Source organism: Rhinopithecus roxellana, chromosome 1 (assembly GCF_007565055.1).
Source record: "Rhinopithecus roxellana isolate Shanxi Qingling chromosome 1, ASM756505v1, whole genome shotgun sequence".
Lineage (NCBI taxonomy): Eukaryota > Metazoa > Chordata > Mammalia > Primates > Cercopithecidae > Rhinopithecus > Rhinopithecus roxellana.
In genome coordinates, this window is record NC_044549.1 from 177,872,284 (window position 1) to 177,890,857 (window position 18,574).

At 39.6% G+C, this 18,574-nt stretch overlaps 1 protein-coding gene across 3 annotated transcripts in view; it reads left to right on the top strand.

The window, feature by feature from the left end:
* The window catches only part of HACL1 (2-hydroxyacyl-CoA lyase 1), a 40,326-nt gene extending 22,032 nt beyond the window's left edge, over positions 1-18,294 (top strand). For 2 of the 3 annotated variants that reach the window (XM_010356061.2, XM_010356062.2), the window contains 8 exons: positions 2,173-2,278; positions 3,998-4,081; positions 5,461-5,562; positions 8,648-8,802; positions 9,234-9,392; positions 12,554-12,661; positions 13,680-13,866; positions 16,318-16,472. In XM_010356061.2, coding sequence (XP_010354363.2) covers positions 2,173-2,278; positions 3,998-4,081; positions 5,461-5,562; positions 8,648-8,802; positions 9,234-9,392; positions 12,554-12,661; positions 13,680-13,866; positions 16,318-16,350 — 934 coding nt within the window. In that variant the 3' untranslated portion in view covers positions 16,351-16,472. Of the gene's footprint in view, positions 1-2,172; positions 2,279-3,997; positions 4,082-5,460; positions 5,563-8,647; positions 8,803-9,233; positions 9,393-12,553; positions 12,662-13,679; positions 13,867-16,317; positions 16,473-18,177 lie in introns of those variants that run through there. The other variant, XM_030933582.1, reaches the window with a different exon arrangement.
* The last annotated feature ends 280 nt before the right edge of the window (positions 18,295-18,574 follow it).

The following is an 18,574-nucleotide window of genomic DNA, read 5'->3' on the forward strand; positions in this document are numbered from 1 at the left end:
GGTGTGAACACTTGGCTTCTGAGGGCTTTTTAAATGTAATATTTGCTGCTAGATCTTTAATTGTTCCTCACTTAATGCTACTTTAATATATCATCTTTTTATTTATATTACTATATATAGTAACCAAGTTAATTCTTACACTGTTAATTTTTTTAAAATGAAGTTTATCTTCAATCTAGCCAGATTTTAAGAGGATAATATTAATGACATTGCCAGTGTAAAAAAGGTTGCAAGGGGCTATAAATAATTGAATCAATGATTTCAAGAGTTTTAGTGTATCAGTAAGCAAGTCTGTCCTGTTGATTGCAGTTATCTGTTTGTTAAATTGGGTCTCATAGGACTAGTACAATATTGAAGATGATTTTTGAGTATGTACTTAATTTTTGAGTATATAATATCTGCGAAAAATTGCATTTATCACCGAAGAAGACAAAAGCGGTAAATACAGATCCTGTATGGCAAAAGACACGAAAAACGGGAACTAGATAAAAGACGCAGAAAAATGAGAAGTGAAAAGCAAAACAAAACCCACAGCGATGATGATGATAAACTCTCCTGGAAAAAGGCAGACATTCAGATTAGATTAGTAATAACAGCAACTATATGTGTTATAAGAGCCACATCTGAAACATAATGATACAGCTTTAAAACAAGACTGGGCAAAGATAAGTGAAGTAAAGAAAAAGAAAGCAAGGGTGGTTGTGTTACAAAAGTAAATATCATTAAAAGATTAGAAGTTACATTGACAAAAGTATTAAAATATATAAAATAAAACTTAGAAATCTAGTTGATACAGTATTTTAGAAAGCAATTCTGGAATATGAATCAATAGTCTTAAAAATACCTCTTTCTAGGGACTAATGTGAAGAGTGCATTAAGACTTAAGTATGAAGATGTGCAACCTAGCACTATTAATAACAAAATATCCAGAAATTGAGAAAACATTAAATAAATTTTGGTATATGTGTTCAGCAAAATATATAGCCTTTAAAAGTTGTGTTTAAGAACTTAATGACAAAGGAAAACTTTTTTTTTTTTTTTTGAGACATAGTCTCGCTCTGTCGCTAGGCTGGAGTGCAGTGGCGTGATCTCGGCTCACTGCAACCTCTGCCTCCTGGGTTCAAGCGATTCTTCTGCCTCAGCCGCGTGATCTCGGCTCACTGCAACCTCTGCCTCCTGGGTTCAAGCGATTCTTCTGCCTCAGCCTCCCGAGTAGCTGGGACTACAGGTGCATGCCACCACGCACGGCTAAGTTTTGTATTTTTAGTAGAGACTGGGTTTCACCATGTTGGCCAGGGTAGTCTCCATCTGTTGACCTCGTGATCCGCCTATCTCGGCCTCCCAAAGTGTTGGGATTGCAGGCGTGAGCCACCGCACTGGGCCAGGAAAACATTTATGTAAGCAAAAGTATATGAAACAGCCAGGCACAGTGGTTCATGCCTGTAATCCAAACGATTTGGGAGGCCAAGGTGGGTGAATTGCTTGAGCCCAGGAGTTCGAGACCAGCCTGGGCAAGATGGCAAAACCCCATCTCTACAAAAAATTAAAAATTAGCCAGGTGCAGTGGCACGTGCCTGTAGTCCCAACTGCTCAGGAGGCTAAGATAGGAGGATTGTTAAGCCTGAGAGGTAGAGGATGCAGTGAGCCATGATTGCACCACTGCATTTCAGCCCAGGCAAAAAAGAGAGACAGTGTCTCAAAACAAAACAAAAAAAATATATGAGACAGTATTATAGTATGTAAGGTCAACTATGTAAAAATATATTTGCATACAAAAAAAGAGTGGATGAAAATATGCCAGGATATTCATAATAGTTTATAAGTTGAAAGTATTATGGGGTGATTTTGTTTTTAGCCTTATACTTTTTCTGTTTTTTTCTGGATTGTCTACAGTGGACTTGTACTAATTTTTCTAATTATAAAAAAGTAATAAAAGAGTATAGATACAGCTTATGGTAATTTTTTTAACTTAATTTATATTTTAGGTAACTATTTATATAGAATGGTTTTATAAATTATTTTAGCTTGAAAGATCAAATATACCCTAGAAGCTGATTCTGAAGTCTGATGTAAGTTCCAAATGATTTAGACTTTTCAAATACTTTAGAGATAAATTTTAGAATAATTCAAATAAGAAATATAGTTATACTTTTATATCAATTTTTTTAATAGGGCTTTGCAATTTGCTGATGTAATTGTGTTATTTGGTGCCAGACTAAATTGGATTTTACATTTTGGACTGCCTCCAAGATATCAGCCAGATGTGAAGTTTATCCAGGTACTTAGGAGGAACTTAAAATCAGAAATGTCTGTTCATTATTCTCCCTATCAGCCATAATCAGCTCTGTTTTCTTCTTGATTTCTATTAAAAAAGCTGTTCTCTTTTTACACAAGTAGAATTTTATAAATTGTCTAACATAATTACAGGTACCAAAGTAAGCTTCCTTTTCTAACCTATGAAGCATAATGTGCTGCTTTACTTCTAGCCAGAAAACCTTTCAAAATTAAGTTTCAAATAGTTTAAAAAGCAGAAATTGTCTTTTCTGCACAATTCAAGTATATTTAAAGGTAGAGAAAAGAAACTGTAGGATGGTAGACTAGAACAAAACATTTGGCCTTGTTAGGGAGTGAGGTTTTCTTTCAGATGCCAAAACTTTTACCTTTCCAATGGGAATTTCTAAATGACACTGTTTTATATGTCATTAAACAGTATCCGGAATGTATTCTGACCTGTCTTTGATGATTCTTGTATCATTATGACCCACCTTATAAGCCAGTTTCTTTACTGATGTGGAAAATACTGCCTGCATAGTGGCACACAAACCTTTTTGCTCTACACGGATTGGCCCCATTTTGCTTGATGTTTTTGCTTGGTTGGTGTTTTTGAGACAGCATCTTGCTCTGTCACCCAGGCAGGAGTGTAGTGGCATGATAATGGCTCACTTCAACCTCAATCTCTCGAGCTCAAGTGATCTTCCCACCTCAGCTTCCTGACATGCTGGGACTATAGACGCGTACAACAATGCCTGGCTAATTTTAATTTTTTTTGTAAAGACACGGTCTCACCATGTTGCCCAGGCTGGTCTCAAACTCCTGACCTCAAGCAATTCTCCTACCTCAGTCTCCCAAAATGCTGGATTACAGACTTGAGCCACTGTGCTTAGGTGGTTTTAATATTTGATAAGCCAGCTACAGTTGCCCTTTTCCCAGTCTACCTTTTGCTACTTAAGGAGTCAACTTCTAATTGCTCCTTTCCCAGCTGAGCGCATTGAGAACTAAAACCGCAGACAAGCAAGACTGAGTTAACTGGAAGATGCTGATACCTCTTGATTGCCCCACTTGATTATAGAATGAGATACATCCCCTTTGGGGTGGCTAAATTATTCCTCTTTGCAGAAGCCATTTTCATTTATCCATGGCCATCCAGAAATGGAACTTCTGAGTAAATGGAGAAGTAATTACACCATGTTCTTGGAGTGATTCTCTAAATGTGATTCCCTGGGCCAGCTGCATCAGCACCACCTGTGAAACCTGTTAGAAATGCACATTTCTGGACCCTACCCCAGACTTATTAAAATAAAAAACTCTGAGGTAGACTCCTACAGTCTATGGTTTATCAAGCCCAGGATACACCAGGTGACTCTGCTATATGCTCAAATTTGAGAACCCACACTCTAGATAGGAATTCCAAATGTAATTCAATAAAACTTACTGATTAGATGCAAAACTATAATTGATCAGGTCAAATGTATTCCGTATGGGTATAATGAAGCAATACCAAAATTCCGTAGAATAGATTTTTAAATGAGGCTCTATACTAGCTATGACACTAATATAGTTCTATGGACTTTTGCTTTTTTTATTAAGGAACTTCTGAATATCAAATCTTCTTTATCATGTGTTCTGTATACACAGTTCATTTATTCAGTCTTAATTGACTTCAGACATATTTTTCAGAATAAACATGGATTGTTCTTTAGCCTTGTCTCTTTTTTAGGTTGATATCTGTGCAGAAGAATTGGGTAATAATGTAAAGCCCGCTGTTACTTTACTAGGAGACATAAATGCTGTCACTAAGCAGGTGAGAACTTTTGTTTTAGTTTGTTTGGAATGCTCTTTAGGTAATAGTCAATTCTTGAAAATGTTTTAATCTTGATTTAATCTGATTTAGTCAATTCTTGAAAATGTTTAATCTTGAAAATGTTTAATCTTTAATCTTGTTTTAATCTTGATTAAAAATGATTTAATCTTGATTTAATCTTGATTCACTTGGTAACAGGTCTACTATTCATATCTGTTTTAAACAAAATGTGTGATTGAAAACTATTCTTAAATACAACTTTGGAACTTGGTAAATCCAACTTCTGGTACATAGCTCATTTTTATGTAAGTTAAGCATTTTTGGAAGGTGATCGAAAATGTAACATCTTTCAGTAGGCGAACAGTAATTTACTAAATAGGATCCAGCTAGCTGAAAAAGTATACCTTCCAAAGGAACTGAACTTACTGCCAAGAAATGGCTTAGCCCTGGAAAAATCTAACAGTATTTCTTTAGGTAAAAAAGAGCTTTTTACTCTTTAATCAGTGACTTTTCAGGTTCTTATTATTTGTACATAGTTTGTACATTTCACTGTGACAGGAGATAAAATATAGTCACATTTATCACTTGATTTTGGATGATACAATTTGGTATTGTTGTCATGATTACACAATATAGGATGTAATCCTGAATCACATGTTAAATCACTCTGGAGCATTTGGTCTGTATCATAGGAGTCTGTGGTTATTTTTTGGTTTTCCTATAAGAGTTCTGTGGAAGGAGTGATTTTCCTTCTAGTGTCAAAGACCGAGGAGGGTCTCAGAGCCCCTGCTTGAGGTGTGGAGGAGGTAACAGCACTCCAGTCTGTCCTAAGAGCATCCCAGCATCTAGCAGAAACCCACACTGACCCAAACAGAAGCCTTCCATGTTATCCATTGATCTTCTATCAGGTGTTTACTAAGTAGAGGAAGAAAAGAGTCTGAGTAATATGGAGAGTAGAATGGCCATATTGTCTTCTTTAAGAAGATATTTCCATGTTAATATGATTTAAATTTATTTTTTTTAAAGCGGACTGGGCACGGTGGCTCATCCCTGTAATCCCAGCACTTTGGAAGGCCAAGACAGGTAGATCACCCGAAGTCAGGAGTTTGAGACCAGCCTGGCCAACATGGTGAAAGTCCGTCTCTACTTAACAAAAATTAGTCGAGCGTGGTGGCAGGCATCTGTAGTCCCAGCTACTTGGGAGGTTGAGGCAGAAGAATCGCTTGAACCTGGGAGGCAGAGGTTGCAGTGAGCTGAGACTGCACCACTGCACTCCAGCCTGGGTGACAGAACGCGACTTCATTTCAAAAAAAATAGCAAAGAAAAAAAAAGCAAAGAAAAAGTTTATGTGTTTTTTTTTTTGTTGTTTGTTTGTTTAGCTTTTAGAGGAACTTGATAAAACACCATGGCAGTATCCTCCAGAGAGCAAGTGGTGGAAAACTCTGAGAGAAAAAATGAAGAGCAATGAAGCTGCATCCAAGGTAAAATAGGACCTACTGAAGCTCAAGAACAGGTCAGGCTCATGATTCAGTTACTCTGCCGTAATGTGACATGTGCATTCCTAAAAATCACCTTGCTGTGCAAAATTGTGCAATGAAAACCCCAGGGCTCATGGAAAAAGGGGTTTAGTGGCACAACTCTCAAAAACTTTGTGTAACATAAAAATAAGCGCCTAATGTTTTAAACATGTTAAATGGTTAAGAAATGTATGCCAATGAATATAGCATTTTATCTTGAAAAAGACCTGAAGTTTCTGAAAGGTTGTAGCTTGTGAGTTACTGTGAGCTGGTGGAAGGAAGGTGATCGGACGTCGGATGGAAAGTTATAATAGTGGAAGTGGATGGGTGTGTTTTCAGTTTGATCTTGGCATAGAACATCATATTTAAACACCTGTAATCTGAGTGCTTTAGGAGGCCAAGGCAGTAAGATCAGTTGAGGCCTGGAGTTTGAGAACAACCTGGGCATAGCAAGACCTTGTCTCTACAAAAAAAAAAAAAAAAAAAAAAAAAAAAAAAAAAAAGTAGCCAGATGTGGTGGCACACACCTGTTGTCCTGTCTCCTCAGGAGGCTGAGATTGGAGGATTGCTTGAGTCTAGGAGTTGAGGTGGCAATGCAGTAGATCATGCCACTGCACTCAAGCCTGGGTGGCAGAGTGAGACCCTGTCTCTAAAGGAAAAATTAACTATTAAGTGATTTTTTTTTTTGGGAGTCCTTAAATTTTGGGTTGTTTGAGATGTTTTTCTGCTTTTAAGATATAAGTCCTTCAGGGCGTGCTATTATAATAGCTGTTTCATAAAAATTGAAATTTTGATCCAATGTATAGCCTTCTTTTTTATTTAACTTTTGTATCACTGCTGGAAATTTTTTTGCAGCACTCTCATTTGCACTCTTGGCTTTGCCTGGTAGCTAAGGTTTTGGAAATTGTAGTGATGCTAGAAACCATCAAACTATCTACTACTAGCACTAAAATGAATTAGTGCTGTAGGATATGGCAATTTACAGTAAAGTGTGTGTGTGTGTATGTACATGCACCCGTGTGCATGTGTGTGTGTGCATGTGTGTGTGTATTGTGCTTTCCCTATGTGAGAAAGGTGATTTTTAAAAATTGTTTTGTGTATTCCTATGTATCTTTGGTCAACTGGGTGCAGTTTTCTGGTAGAATCATGTATAAGCAAATATAAAATTTGAGTTATGCTCACTTGGTTCCCTAACATATCAATTGTCTTAGAATAAATTCATGTTTTTGCATCAAGCATTATAGCAGAATTGATTATGCATTAATCTATCTTACACTGGATTTTTTTTTTTTTTTTTTTTTTTGAGACGGAGTCTTGCTGTGTCGCCAGGCTGGAGTGCAATGGCCTGATCTCAGCTCACTGCAACCTCTGCCTCCCGGGTTCAAGTGATTCTCTTGCCGCAGCCTCCCAAGTAGCTGGGACTACAGACACATACTACTATGCCCAGCTAGTTTTTGTATTTTTAGTATAGACGGAGTTTCACCATGTTGGCCAGGATGGTCTCCATCTCTTGACCTCATGTTCCCTCCACCAAGCCTCCCAAAGTGCTGGGATTATAGGCATGAGCCACCGTGCCTGGCATACATTGGAATTTTAATCAACGACTGTTGCTATCCGGAGCCAGTCTCTTTTTTTTTTTTTTTTTTCTGAGATGGAGTTTCACTCTTGTTGCCCAGGCTGGAGTGCAGTGGCGTGATCTCAGCTCACTGCAACCTCTGCCTTCCAGTTTCAAGCGATTCTCCTGCTTCACCCAGTAGCTGGGATTACAGGTACCTGGCACCATGTCCGGCTAATTTTTTTTTTTTCTTTTTTGAGATGGAGTCTTGCTTTTGTTGCCCAGCCTGGAGTACAGTGGCACGATCTTGGTTCACCGCAACCTCTGCCTCCTGGGTTCATGTGATTCTCCTGCCTCAGCCTCCCAAGTAACTGGATTACAGGCATGCGCCACCATGCCTGGCTAATTTTGTATGTTTAGTAGAGATGGAGCTTCTCCATGTTGGTCAGGCTGGTCTCAAACTCTCGACCTCAGGTGATCTGCCCACCTCAGCCTCCCAAAGTGCTGGGATTATAGGTGTGAGCCACCACACCCAGGCAATTTTTGTATTTTTTTTTAGTAGAGACAGGGTTTCACCATGTTGGCCAGGATGGTCTTGAACTCCTAACATCGTGATCCACCCGCCTCAGCCTCCCAAAATGCTGGGATTACAGGCGTGAGCCACTGCGCCCAGCCACCAGTCTCAATTTTATTTTCTGAGTTGTATCATGACTAATCTTTTCTTTCACATAGGAATGATATTGGTTTAAGATAGAAGGGACTTGCCTCTCTTCCTTGGTGCTGGAGTATAGGAGGGTCCCTCATTTATCGTGGGTATAACCTCCAGCAGAACAAAGTAGTATAGGTGAAGAGGCAGTGCTGGGACCAGATGGGACTGTTGCTGCTAAAACTCTCTGTGGCTTTCTCTCAGCCCTAAAAGGCATGTGGCTAAACAAAGGCATTTACCTTACTGTTTTTCTCTCCATTCAGGGACTCTTTAGAATAGTGGGGGTAATGTATCTCCTTTACTCTCAAGTGTGTTGGGGGAAAAACTAGATTTTCAGATTGTATTCTAAAATCGTGACATTTTAAGTTTAGGGTCATATTTCAGATGAAAATATTCTGAAATAAATTTCACTTTTTCTAAGGCACAATTTTCCTAAGAGTGCTCAAATAAGAATGTTTAGTTTTATTTAACCCAGTGCTTCCCAGCTCTCTTCACTATAGGACTTCTCAGAGTTTTTATTACGCTCCTGTGCATTGCGGATCTCCAAGAGGAGGGATATTCCCAAGCTTATTTAATTGTGTTCCAAACTGGGACTGTGGGACACATGTCCCCCAGGGCTGTTCACAGGTCAGCCAGCTTCTCAGAGTGGCCATTTTATAGCCATTTGGGAACCTTGTAGCTTTTGTAGTTGTTGCGTATTTCCAAGTAAGTTTGATAATAGCTTATTAACATTGGTTATTTTCATTGTATCCCAATTTAATTTGGTTACATTCCCATCTACTTTTCAGGAACTAGCTTCCAAAAAATCCCTGCCTATGAATTATTACACAGTATTCTACCATGTTCAAGAACAACTGCCTAGAGACTGTTTTGTGGTAAGCGAAGGAGCAAACACTATGGACATTGGACGGACTGTGCTTCAGAACTACCTTCCTCGCCACAGGTAAGACTTCTAAAGAAGAAAGAAGTTGTAATTCATTATAATGTGTTTAATATGAAACTACAATAGTGCAGATTAAGAAGACATTTGAGAATTAATACATGTTCAGTATGTAAGGGCATATTTCATAAAAGTATTGTTAGGTGAGGTTTTGTAGAGTTTTTATGCTTGATGTGTTCTTGGTATCCTGTGATAATTATTTACTTAGTGTTACAGGAATATGTTTATAGTCTTCCAAGCAAACATGAGTGGCTTTTTTCTATCCTTGATAAATTAGTTCCTAACAGTCTAAGGATTTTATATTGAACAAAGAGAATGTTTTTATGGTTCTTTATTTTTCCATCAACCATGTAAATAGGACTAGAAGGTTTGTGCCAACCCCATCCTCTATGACATGCCCCAGAGGGTTTCATTTTAGCTTTGTTCTCCAACAGGCTTGATGCTGGTACTTTCGGAACAATGGGAGTTGGTTTAGGATTTGCTATTGCAGCTGCCATGGTGGCTAAAGATAGAAGCCCTGGGCAACGGATCATCTGTGTGGAAGGAGACAGTGCATTTGGGTTTTCTGGCATGGAGGTGGAAACCATCTGCAGGTAAAACATCATCCTGAATCAGAGCATTTGATTCTCTAGAATATGAAAAATGACACAGAAGACCCAGTCATCTGACGAATACTTACCAAGTGTTCACCAGGTGCCCTGTGAATAGCACTGTGCTCTGTCCTGAGGATGCTAGTGGCAGTAACCCCATGGTCTTTCTCTTCCAGAACAGTATCTTTCTGGCCTCCCCATTGTATGGTAAAAACCTATAAAACTGTGGGGAGTGGTTTTGAGGTCACTGAGAAAAATATGTTGGGGACTGAAAGAAGCTTGTTTCCTGTGGGAAATAGCAAGTGTGGTGGTTAAGGGCATGGCTTCTGCTAGGTGCCTTGGCTCACACATGTAATCCCAGCCCTTTGAGAGGCCAAGGCAGGCAGATCACTTTAGGTCAGGAGTTCAAGACCAGCCTGGCCAACATGGTGAAACCCCATCTCTACTAAATATACAAAAAAAAAAAAAAAAAAAAATTAGCCAGATGTGGTGAAGTATGCCTGTAATCCCGGCTATTCAGGAGGCTGAGGCAGAAGAATTGCTTGAACTGGGAGGTGGAGGTTGCGGTGAGCTGAAATCACACCACTGCACTCCAGCCTGGGCAACAGAGCGAGACCCCATCTTAAGGTGGGACAAATGGCCTGGATTTAAAAACTGGTTCTATCAAGTCAGAGCCATGTGACTAAGTCACTTCACCAAGGTTGGGCGTGGTAGCTCACACCTGTAATCCTAACACTTTGGGTGGCCGAGATGGGCAGATCACCTGAGGTCAAGAGTTAGAGACCAGTCTGGCCAACATGGTGAAACCCCATCTCTACTAAAAATATTTAAAAGAGCCAGAGATGGTGGTACATGCCTATAGTCCCAGCTATTTGGGAGGCCGAGGCAGGAGAATCGCTTGAACCTGGGAGATGTAGGTTGCAGTGAGCCAAGATTGCACCACTGCACTCCAACCTGGGCGACAGAGCAAGACTCTGTCTCAAACAAACAAACAAAAAAGTCACTTAACTAAGCCTTAGTCTCCTCTCTTCTAAAGTAGGAATAGTATCCTTTAGGCAGAAATTTCTTGAAAAAAAAAAAAAAGTAGGATTAGTCATAGTTCCTACCTTAGAAAGATGATTATGAGGAACAAATGAGATAATCCAAACAATTTTTTTTTTTCCAAGACGGGGTCTCGCTTTGTCACCCAGGCTGGAGTGGAATGGCGCAATTGCGGCTCACTGCAGCCTCAACCACTGAAGTTCAAGTGATCCTGCTTCCTTAGGCTTCTGAGTAGCTGGGATCACAGGCATGCACCACCATGCTCAGCTAATTTTTTGTATTTTTTTTTGTAGAGACAGGGTTTTGCCATGTTGGCCACACTGGTCTCACATTTGTAAGCTCAAGCAATCCACCCATCTTGGCCTCCCTAAGTGCTAGAATTACAGGTGTGAGCCACCGTGCTTGGCCCCAGCTAAACTCTGAGATGATGCTCAGTGAACATAAGCCATTTGGATCATGTGTGTAGTTATGAGAATTCATGGAGAAACTCGTGAATTGTAGATCCTAACTATAGAAGGATGGGGGTTTTATTTTTCCAGCTATATTTAAACTGTAGTAAAACGATTTCTATTCTTAGCCAGGGCTCTTATTAGGGCTTTTGTGACTCATGTTTTTGGGCTGGCAAAGCTTTGGTAGATAAAACGTTCAAGATTTGGGAGGGTATAGTTGTCCCTCCATATCCATGGGGGATTGGTTCCAGGACCTTCCTCAAATACCAAAATCCAAGGATGCTCAAGTGAGTCCCTGATATAAAATGGTACAGTATTTGCAAATAACCTATGCATATCCCCCCATATATTTTTAATGATCTCTAGATTACTTTAAAATGCTGAATACAATATAAATGCTATATAAATAATTGTTGTGCTGTATCACTTAGGGAATAATGACAAGAACAAAGTCTGCATGTTGAGTACAGACCCAAATTTTTTTTTTCCAAATATTTTTGACCTGCAGTTGGTTAAATCCGCAGATGCAGAACTCAGATAATGAGGTCTGACTATATGTGTCTGTTAGAGTGTCTTTATTGACAACAAAGTGATATACATAAAAAAGATGACTTATGGGGAAGTCAGCCTTTTAGTGGATAATGATTCCTTTTGAGCATGGAGAGCAAATAATTACCACAGTCCTGTTATTTAACAATATGCAGTTTAGTTTTGTTTTTACCACTTGCCCTTGGAAATTATGTTAGAAAATAAAACCTACATTCTTTTCAGTCAGTAACATTTAATCAACCTTTTCTTTTTTGTCTTTGCTGTACTGTTTAGCACATTGTTAAATACGCCTTTTCTGTAATGATTACACCATGTAATGTGTTTCTGATTATGGGTGTGGTAGTTTGAGTGCAGATTGTGTGTGCTAGTCACTTGTGTATCTCCTACAGCATCTAGCAAGGGCTGGGTGTCTGTGGCGAGCTCAGTAAATAGAAAGGTACTTTTCAAACAGTGTTCCTAGGAACCAACTAGAAGTGGTCCTTTAGAGAGTATTGAATAGGGAAGGTGTTCTTCGTATACCATCTAGACTTATGAAAACCTAGATTCAGAAAAGCTCAGTGATTTGTCTGAGGTTCATAGCTAATAGCTAAAGGACTATCAACCCTTTTTTTTTTCTTTCTGAGATGGAGTCTTGCTCTGTCACCCAGGCTGGAGTGCAGTAGTATGATCTCGGTTCACTGCAACCTCCGCCTCCTGGGTTCAAGCGATTCTTCTGCCTCAGCCTCCCGAGTAGCTGGGACTACAGGCCTGTGCTACTATGCCCGGCTAATCTTTGTATTTTTAGTAGACACAGGGTTTCACCATATTGGCCAGGCTCATCTTGAACTCCTGACCTTGTGATCTGCCTGCCTGAGCCTCCCAAAGTGCTGGGATTACAGGCGTGAGCCACTACGCCTGGCCAGGACTAACAACTCTTAATCTTGCAATCTTTCTGCCTTTCCATGATGTTTCTGTTAATGATTTGATATTCTTTCTTAGGATAATAAATGCTTGACTTTTAGTCTTCCTCTAATATCACAAAAAGCTTATAGAAAACTATTCATTTTAAGTTAAAATTTCAGCCCAAAGAAAAGAAATTACTTTAGAATGAAGAATGATGTCCTTCATATTTTACTCTCACTTTAGGTACAACTTGCCAATCATACTCTTGGTAGTGAATAACAATGGAATTTACCAAGGTTTTGATAGCGATACTTGGAAAGAAATGTTAAAATTCCAAGATGCTGCTTCAGTGTAAGTAACCAAGACCAATGTCTGTTTACTTTCTCTCACCCATTTTAATCTCTTTTAAAAAAGTCTTCTATATTGGCAGTAATGTGCCTACATGGTATGAGTATTGTCTGTTTTGATTGTCAGCCCTTCTAAAGAGCAGAAATCCTGTCTTAGTTCCTCTTTGCACAAATATCCATGATTAGGTGCTTCAATAAATAGTTTATAATCAGGGAACAGCTGAAGACTCAGATAAATGAGTGTGATGTCTGAGCCTTGTTAATGAAAAGGCTTATTGCAAAATGCTGCCAGGACTGGGAGCAATAGTAGGACTACTATTCCTGTTACACTATGTAGAAATGTGGATGTGTACATATTATTTATGTTCCAGAGGCCTGCCTTTTACCACTTAGCTAAATCTTGATCATCTGATGGCAGAGCCAGATTAAGATGGTATTGTAGCTGGCGGTGGAATGTGAGATAGATGTGAATTTGTGAGCCAGCCTTGGGGTGGAACAGGGTGTGGGCATGTCTATTTATGCCTCGCTAACTTTATTTGTTGTTTTCTTGTTATGTGTTGTTTTGCAGTAATCTTTTTTTTTTTTTCATGTTTTTCTTCTGGATTCATAATAGTTGGTAGTGTAGCCTGTGCTATCTAGTGTAGTAGCCACTAGGCATATTGCAACTGTTGCAATTTAGATTTAAATTACTTCAAATTAAATGAAGTTAAAAATTTAGTTCCTCAGTTTAGACATGTTTCAAGTGCTCACAGCAACAGGTAGATATTGGCTACTATTTTGGATCACACAGGTTTAAAACATTTCTGTCATCACAGAAAGTTCTGCTGGACATTGCTTTATAGACAATTATAAACATAGGAAAAACTCAGTGTACTGGCATCTCAGCTTAAGTGTTGAAGTTAAAATTATGCCTTTCAGTTCAGCCTAAATTTTTTTAATGAAGTATTTCAGAGAATGACTTTTTTTTTTTTTCTACAAGGTTTAAGATTTAAATTTCATTAACTCGTGACCTTGTTTTTCAGGGTCCCTCCAATGTGTTTGCTGCCAAATTCACATTATGAGCAAGTCATGACTGCATTTGGAGGAAAGGGGTATTTTGTACAAACACCAGAAGAACTCCAAAGGTCCCTGAGGCAGAGCCTAGCAGACACAACTAAACCCTCTCTTATCAACATCATGATTGAGCCACAAGCCACACGGAAGACCCAGGTAAATACAGTTGCTAAGCAGAAAGCAAGAAATGCATCTGCTTCCCCTATCCCCCTTCAAAAAGTATCTACCACACAGAACACCCTCCGTCATGCACAGAGGTCTTTCTAAACCTTTTCTGAGTTTGGCAGTTTCATTTATTTGTTCAGTGAATATTGAGATATGTGTTAGGTGCTACGAATAGCATGGCAAGCCAAACCAGGCTCAGTCCTCACTTTCATGGAGCTTTTATGGTCTGGTAGGGGTGAGGGACAGTCTGGTAACCTCACAACTGAACACACTACGACAGAGTGAAGCAATTGCTTGGAAGGAAAGGAACCCAGTTCTAAGCAAACATACCACAAAGGAATCGATTTATGTTGGGGTTACAGGGAAGGCTTCTCAGAGGAGGTGATTCTTAAACGGAGATCAGAAGGATAAGCAGAGACTAACTCGGCAAAGGGGAGAGGGAAGAGATATGCAAAAGGCTCTGTAGCAAGAGGAAAGAGAAAGCATGGCAAGTCTGAGTAAGAGGGAGAAGCAACTGTAATACGAGGATTTGTGCAGGTACATTCAAAATTAGTTCGTTTGACCTCTAAAGTGAAACTACAGTGTTGATTATAGCAGTAAAGTAAATGACAAAGTTCATAGCATGAACCTCTCCTATCCCAGATTAAGTTGCATTTCATGCTTAATTTTCTACTGCCATCCTGGTTCTGCCACTTGCCTCCTCTTGTAACCTGTCATCCATGCGAACACTTTGCGTATCAGCCACTCTTTTCAGAGCAGGTATTTTTTGCAAGTACTTTCTGTCTTGGTTCTTAAACATATGGGATTTCTTTCTTTTGTGAACAAAGCAGTGGATGAATGGGCGAACAGATACCTGGATAATCAATGAAATATAAATTAACTAATTTAGATACTAAAATATATAGAATTCTACTGAAATTCTGTTTGTGTAAAAATAGATTTCAGCAACTTTGGCATTTACTTCCTAGCAGAGAGAGGAGACACTCAAGAAGCCTAGTGATGAGGAAGATGAATGCAGAAAAAGTAGGCCAGTAAGCTGAAGGGCAGGGGGCATTAGCAGGGATTTCTGTGGAGCAAGCAGGCAGACTGTTTTCAGGGAGCGTCAACAACTTTCAGAATCTATCTGTACTCCTGCGGGTTTGTGGATTGTCTTTTCTCTTTTTAAGTTCTATTTAAAATAATTTATACCAGTCAGACACTCAATAGACAGGCTTTTTCATCTCATGCCACTTTATGGATTTATAACTGGGTGTATACTTTCCAGTGACTGGGATGTTAGTTTGGTAACCAAAAACACCCTCCTCTGGGCACCAGGCTGTCAGAGCACTGGGGAAACTAAAGCCACTATAGAAGCCTAACGAATACATATAATCTTGATGGCTGGGCCCAGTGGCTCATGCCTGTAATCCCAGCCCTTTGGGATGCCGAGGTGGGCGGATCACTTAAGGCCGGGAGTTTGAGACCTGCCTGGCCAACATGGTGTCTACTAAAAATACAAAATGCAAAAAATACAAAAATTAACTGGGCATGGTGGTGCATGACTGTAATCCCGGCTACTCAGGAGGCAGAGGCACAAGAATCGCTTGAACCCAGGAGGTGGAGGTTGCAGTGAGCTAAGATTGTGCCACTGCACTCCAACCTGGGTGACAGTGAGACTCTATCTCAAAATCATCATCATCATCATCTTGAGACCTATGTTAATCACAGAAAAACCCTAACAAATTCTCTGCTAGTGAGTTCGCGCTTCTATTGATTTGCTTCCAATGATCTGTTCTACAATTTCTCTATGAATTTTGTTTGAATATTGCCGGAGAAATATAAGTTCTCGTCTTCCTCTTTTACAATTCTATGAGGATTATCTTTATATTTCTTATGTTTATCACTTTGAAATTATTTTCATTCCAGTGGAATTTACATACATTATACTTTCCAAACTGTTGATTTTTGTCTGTCTGTCCATCTGCCATTTGTCTTTGATTCTCAGTGTAGGCTGGCCACTTTCTGCCTCAATATGGGAATGCCTGTATCTGTGCCTGTGTCCAGGCCGTATGTGTAGGATGGTGTTAGTTCTGGAAGAGGCTTCCATGCACAGTTCTTCTTACTCTTGTTCTCAGACCCAGGAGCTCAGCCCTCTGTGGGCCTCCTTCATCTCCCTTCTCCTTCTGAGTGTACTTGTGGCTCTTTTAGACTATAGTTTTTGTGCTCTGATTACTGTTAATGGAAGAGGACCCAGAATGCCATTTTAGATTGTTTTATAGGACACAGCAGGAAGATTCACTAGTAGGTTTTAAGTCCTTTTTGGGAAAAGCACCAGAACAAAGACAAACCTCATTTTGCCACAATTGTGTAGGACTTTTAGGTTTTAGAACAAGTGAAACAATGAGGATATGATTTGAGACAATCATTTCTTTTTACTGAATGTTTGTTGTCTTCTTTTTCTAGGATTTTCATTGGCTGACCCGCTCTAATATGTAAATAAAGACGCCAGTTGGTGGTCTTGAGTTTTCTCTTTCTTGCAAGATGAAATTTTATTTTCCACAGCAAAATTACTCTACTGTTAAAATTGTGCAAAATAAAATAAACATTTTAAAATGACATTTTACAGTAAAGGAATTGATTAAAAACAGAAAAAGTTAGAAAAAGTAACAGAAGAAGTTATTCTGCCACAAAACTACTTACAGATGAATGGAGAGCTTTTATTAAATAATAGCATTGTAACTGCCTAAATGTTGATTTACATATCAATATTCTTTTACTGCCATAGCGTGGATGTTTGTTCCCCAAAACCTCATGTAGAAATTTGATCTCCAGTGGTGGAGGTAGGGCCTAATGGGAAGTGTTTGGGTCATGGGGATGGATCCCGCATGAAAGGTTTGGTGAGTTCTCAGGGTAATGAGCTCTCCTTCTATTAGTTACCACTGGGCTGGTTGTTAAAAGGAACCTAGCAGCCAGGCACAGTGACTCACGCCTGTAATACCAGGATTTTGGGAAGTTGAGGTGGGCAGATCACCTGAGGTCGGGAGTTCGAGACCAACCTGACCAAAATGGAGAAACCCCATCTCTACTAAAAATACAAAAGTAGCTGGGCATGGTGGTGCACGCCTGTAGTCCCAGCTACTCAGGAGGCTGAGGCAGGAGAATCGCTTGAACCCAAGAGGTAGAGGTTGCGGTGAGCTGAGATTGTACCACTGCACTCCAGCCTGGGCAACAAGAGCGAAACTCCATCTCAAAAAAAAAAAAAAAAAAGAAAAGGAACCCAGCACCTTCCCTGCAGGGAACCTAGCACCTTCCCCACCTATCTTCTGCTTCCTCTCTCCCCATATGGACTCTGCACACACTGGCTCCCCTTTACTTCTGCCATGAATAGAGGCAACCTGAGCCCTCACCAGATGCCCAGTCTTGAACCTTCCAGCTATCAGAACTGTGAGCTAAATAAACTGCTTCGTAAAACAAGTTACTTAGCTTTAGTAAATATTCCTTTATAGCAACACTAAACAGACTAAGGCAGTTACCTATCTTTTAAAAATTGAAGAAAAAAGCTGTAAGAATTATCTAATGTAGAGACATGTTCAATTAGTTGAGATACATAGGCTCTTTCTGCTTCCTATTTTATTTTTTGACCACTCAGTACCTAAGTATTTAGTGGGGCTTGTCCTGTATTTTGTGAATTTGGTTTTTTTTTTTTTCTGGAAAGAATTTACTGAGCCAAAGGCAAAGTCACACCACACCCAAACTAATAATTTCAGGATATATTTGGACTAGCGACCTAAGTTCAAGCATACCACGTTTAGACCAACGAAGTTAACCTTAATATATAAAGAACTCAGACCGGAGGGAGTGGCTCACACCTGTAATCCTAGCACTTCGGGTAGCCAAGGCGGGGTGGATCACTTGAGATCAGGAGTTCAAGACTAGCCTGGCCAACATGGTGAAACCCCATCTCTACTAAAAATAAAAAAGTTAGCCGGGCATGGTGGCACACTCCTGTAATCCCAGCTACTCAGGGAGCTGAGGCTCGAGAATCACTTGAACCCGGGAGGCAGAGGCTGCAATGAACCAAGATCCCGCCACTGCTCTCGAGCCTGGGCAACAGACTTAGTGCGCCTCCCTCTCAAAAAAAAAAAAAAATAAATAAAATAAAAAGAACTCATATATAAGAAAAATATTAAGGGGCCAGTAGAAAAATGGGCAGACGGGATGAATGTACAATTCACAGAAAAAATATAAAGGCTCAATGAAAGTATGAATATAAATAAATATGAATATGTAAGTTATATTGAAAATCCCTTTTTTTTTCCCCAGCCTATCCACCTGGCAAAGAACTTTCTAAATTAATCTGAATTGTGGTGAAGTGGAAGTGAAAATGAGACTCCCACGCTGCTGATGGAAGTTGAAGTTGGTACATTTCCATAGAGTAATTCTAGCATTGCTTGTATTTGGAATCTTAAAAATGTTCATACCCTATAAGTTTTGACCCCATGAGGGTTTTTTTTTTTTTTTCAAGACAGGGTATTGCTCTGTTGCTCAGGCCAGAGTGCAATAACATGATCACGGCTCACGGCATCTTTGACCTCCTTGGGCTCAAGTGATCCTCCCACCTCAGTCTTCCAAGTAGCTGGCACTACAAGTGCATGCCACCATGCCTGACTAATTTTTTTATTCTGTTTTTGTAGAGATGGGGTCTTAATATGTTGCCTAG